This window comes from Haplochromis burtoni, unplaced genomic scaffold (genome assembly GCF_018398535.1).
Source record: "Haplochromis burtoni strain Fernald_Lab_line unplaced genomic scaffold, NCSU_Asbu1 Contig_446, whole genome shotgun sequence".
Classification (NCBI taxonomy): domain Eukaryota; kingdom Metazoa; phylum Chordata; class Actinopteri; order Cichliformes; family Cichlidae; genus Haplochromis; species Haplochromis burtoni.
Genome location: NW_024582807.1, coordinates 273,512 through 276,390, shown reverse-complemented (window position 1 = coordinate 276,390; position 2,879 = coordinate 273,512). Strand labels below are relative to the sequence as shown.

General features: G+C 46.4%; 1 protein-coding gene across 1 annotated transcript in view; it reads left to right on the top strand.

Annotated features, from left to right (window-relative positions):
• tent5ba (terminal nucleotidyltransferase 5ba) overlaps positions 1-2,879 on the top strand; it is a 4,070-nt gene extending 1,191 nt beyond the window's left edge. The window contains exon 2 of the mRNA XM_005945192.3: positions 1,568-2,879. Within this exon, the coding sequence (XP_005945254.1) occupies positions 1,568-2,596 (1,029 nt within the window). The 3' untranslated portion in view covers positions 2,597-2,879. The remainder of the gene's footprint in view (positions 1-1,567) is intronic.

The window sequence follows — 2,879 nt, the reverse complement described above, 5'->3', positions numbered from 1 at the left end:
TTCTGTAATTTACTCACTGACATATTCAAGATGAGCTCAGCAAACATGCGAGCCCAGGAGCTTGATGCTTGTGGTTGTGGAAAAGATGAATGCTCCATTTAACATGCAGAAAGGCCTAAATGCAGGTTTGAGACCCAGATGAGGGGACTCTCAGGCTTGCTCTGGACTCATGGAAACCCCGTAGAATGCATCTATGATTCATGTAGGGAAAGCTAATGAACCTCCTGGCAAGATGTATAGAGTAAGGCTATTTATCCTTGTCTTTAATTGATCTAGGTGAGTGCCTTTTATGCATACACAAGGCATGAGTGAGTGTGGGGCTTTGTCTAGCTGCGGAGTTGGAGGTATAAACATGCTGTGTCCGATACAGCATCATGAGGCCCTGCAGGAGTAAGAGTCCCGCATCAATTAGGATAACAGCATATGCTCTGCTCAGGGTTTATGAATGAACAACACACATTTTCACATGCCCTTTCTTCATTATTATTTTAAGAAGAGAGACCGACTAGTTCAGATGGAGCTGGAGTCTTCTTTCTGGAAGGATTTGATCCTAAGCCAGCAGAATAATACCTGGGCTTCCAGGGGAAGCGAGGGGATCTTAACTACTCACCTGCATCCAAGCATGTAGGAGCAAAGGAAGGAGTTCAGTGTGGGGCTGAGTGAATTTTACTGTGATTGGCAGATCAGGTTGGTCACAGAAGAAACTAGAAACATTATCATTGCTTCTAAATGGAATTTGAACCCAATTGGAGCTTCTTTATGGCCAAACAACTGCAACGCTTCTAGGTTTCAGTTATAATTTTGTTCCTCCGTTGTGTGATGGGATGACTTGTCTTCAAGTGTTTGTCAGTCTGTAGCCTGACCCAGTATGTATAAATAGCACTGTCATGTTATCTGATCACCATGGGAGGGATTGTCAACAGACACTAATCTGACAGGTTAGTGCCGGTAGGAAGATTTAGGATTGCATGCGAGGCGTAACAACTAATTTGTGTAGCAGGTTCGGCTGTTTCAGTTCCCAAAATGCTGTGACGTCAAAGTGCCGCTAACACATTTAGTCAGCTAAGCACATATTTACACTCTTATCCTAATCATCTCTAGCGTCTGCTGTGCATATGCCTAATTAAAGTGACAAACTTCCCAAATAGACTGACGGATAGAACAAGGAAGCTGCAGCTCTTACCACTCGACTCTTTAAATATTTCCAAATGTTTGAGAACAGAATGTTTTATGGCGCATGTGGGGTATCATTTCCCTTTGGGCATGTAAGCGCAATCAATCTTTGATGACTTATTTGAGGACTCCGACCCTTCCCTTCGCACCTAATAGCGATGATGTAGATGATCCTTTTCAGATGTGGCTACACAAACAGAAGACTCCTGTGTTTAAATATCGTGCTGATCACTGGAGCAAAGGAAAGGCTATTGACCCTTAATGCCAGCTATTGATTTGACTTGAGTCTTTTTAAATGCCATTTTTTTTGAGCCTATGAAGCAATTACTTTCGCCTCCTGTTCAAGGAACCTGTATGTTATTAATAAGATTGTATTTGTCTCGTCCCTGTCCAGGTTGTGCGAGCGAGGCTGGAGGAAAGAGGTGTGCATGTTAAGGATGTGAGGTTGAACGGCTCGGCTGCCAGCCATGTGCTCCATCAGGACACGGGACTAGGCTACAAGGACCTCGACCTGATCTTTGGCGTGTCGCTGAAAGATGACCAGGCCTTCCGTCTGGTGAAAGACGTCGTGCTGGACTGCCTGTTGGACTTCTTGCCAGCCGGGGTCTCTAAGGAGCGCATCACAGCACTGACCCTTAAAGAGGCCTATGTGCAGAAACTTGTGAAAGTCTGCAATGACACGGACCGTTGGAGCCTCATCTCGCTGTCCAACAACACAGGCAAGAACGTGGAGCTTAAGTTTGTGGACTCTTTACGGCGGCAGTTTGAATTCAGTGTAGACTCCTTCCAGATTTGCCTTGATTCTCTGCTCTTGTTTGACCGCTGCTCTGAGACGCCCATGTCTGAGAGCTTTCACCCCACCGTAATTGGCGAAAGCGTGTACGGGGACTTCAAAGAAGCTATGGAACATCTGTGTCAGAGGACCATAGCTACTCGCACCCCTGAAGAAATCAGAGGGGGTGGCTTGTTGAAGTACTGCCACTTGCTCGTGCGAGGCTTCAGACCCTCGTCAGAGGCGGACATGAAACAGATGCAGCGCTACATGTGCTCGCGCTTCTTCATTGACTTCCCCGACATAGGTGAGCAGCAGAGAAAGCTCGAGGCTTACCTGCAGAACCACTTCGCCGGGATGGAGCACAAGCGGTACGAGTGCCTCACGACTCTGCACCAAGTAGTGAACGAGAGCACAGTGTGTCTGATGGGCCACGAGCGGCGCCAGACGCTCAGCCTCATCTCCATGCTGGCGCTGAAGGTGCTGGCTGAGCAGAATGCTATCCCCACGGTAACCAATGTGACCTGTTACTACCAGCCAGCGCCGTACGTGCAGGACATAAACTTCAGCAACTATTATATTGCACACGTGCAGCCGCCACAGGTCGCCGCGTGCAGTGCTTCATATCAGACGTGGCTGCCCTGCAGTTGAGCTGGTGTCAGGGCGCGGAGGTCACTGTGTCTCCACTGCATCGCTCTGTCCAGGATGTGGACTGAAAACAAACAATAAAGAAACCCATTTGCCAAATGTGACTTTATAAAAACAATCCTGTACTGCTGTACATCTGATTGAGCCGACAAGTTTTTTTTTATTTTTATTTTTTCATTTTTTTTTTTTTCCACTTGTTTTCTCTTGCAAGAGAAGAATCTGTAAGATTGCTGGTCATTTCTGAGATGTAGCGATAATATCTTTAAGTATTAAAAAAAAAAACAAC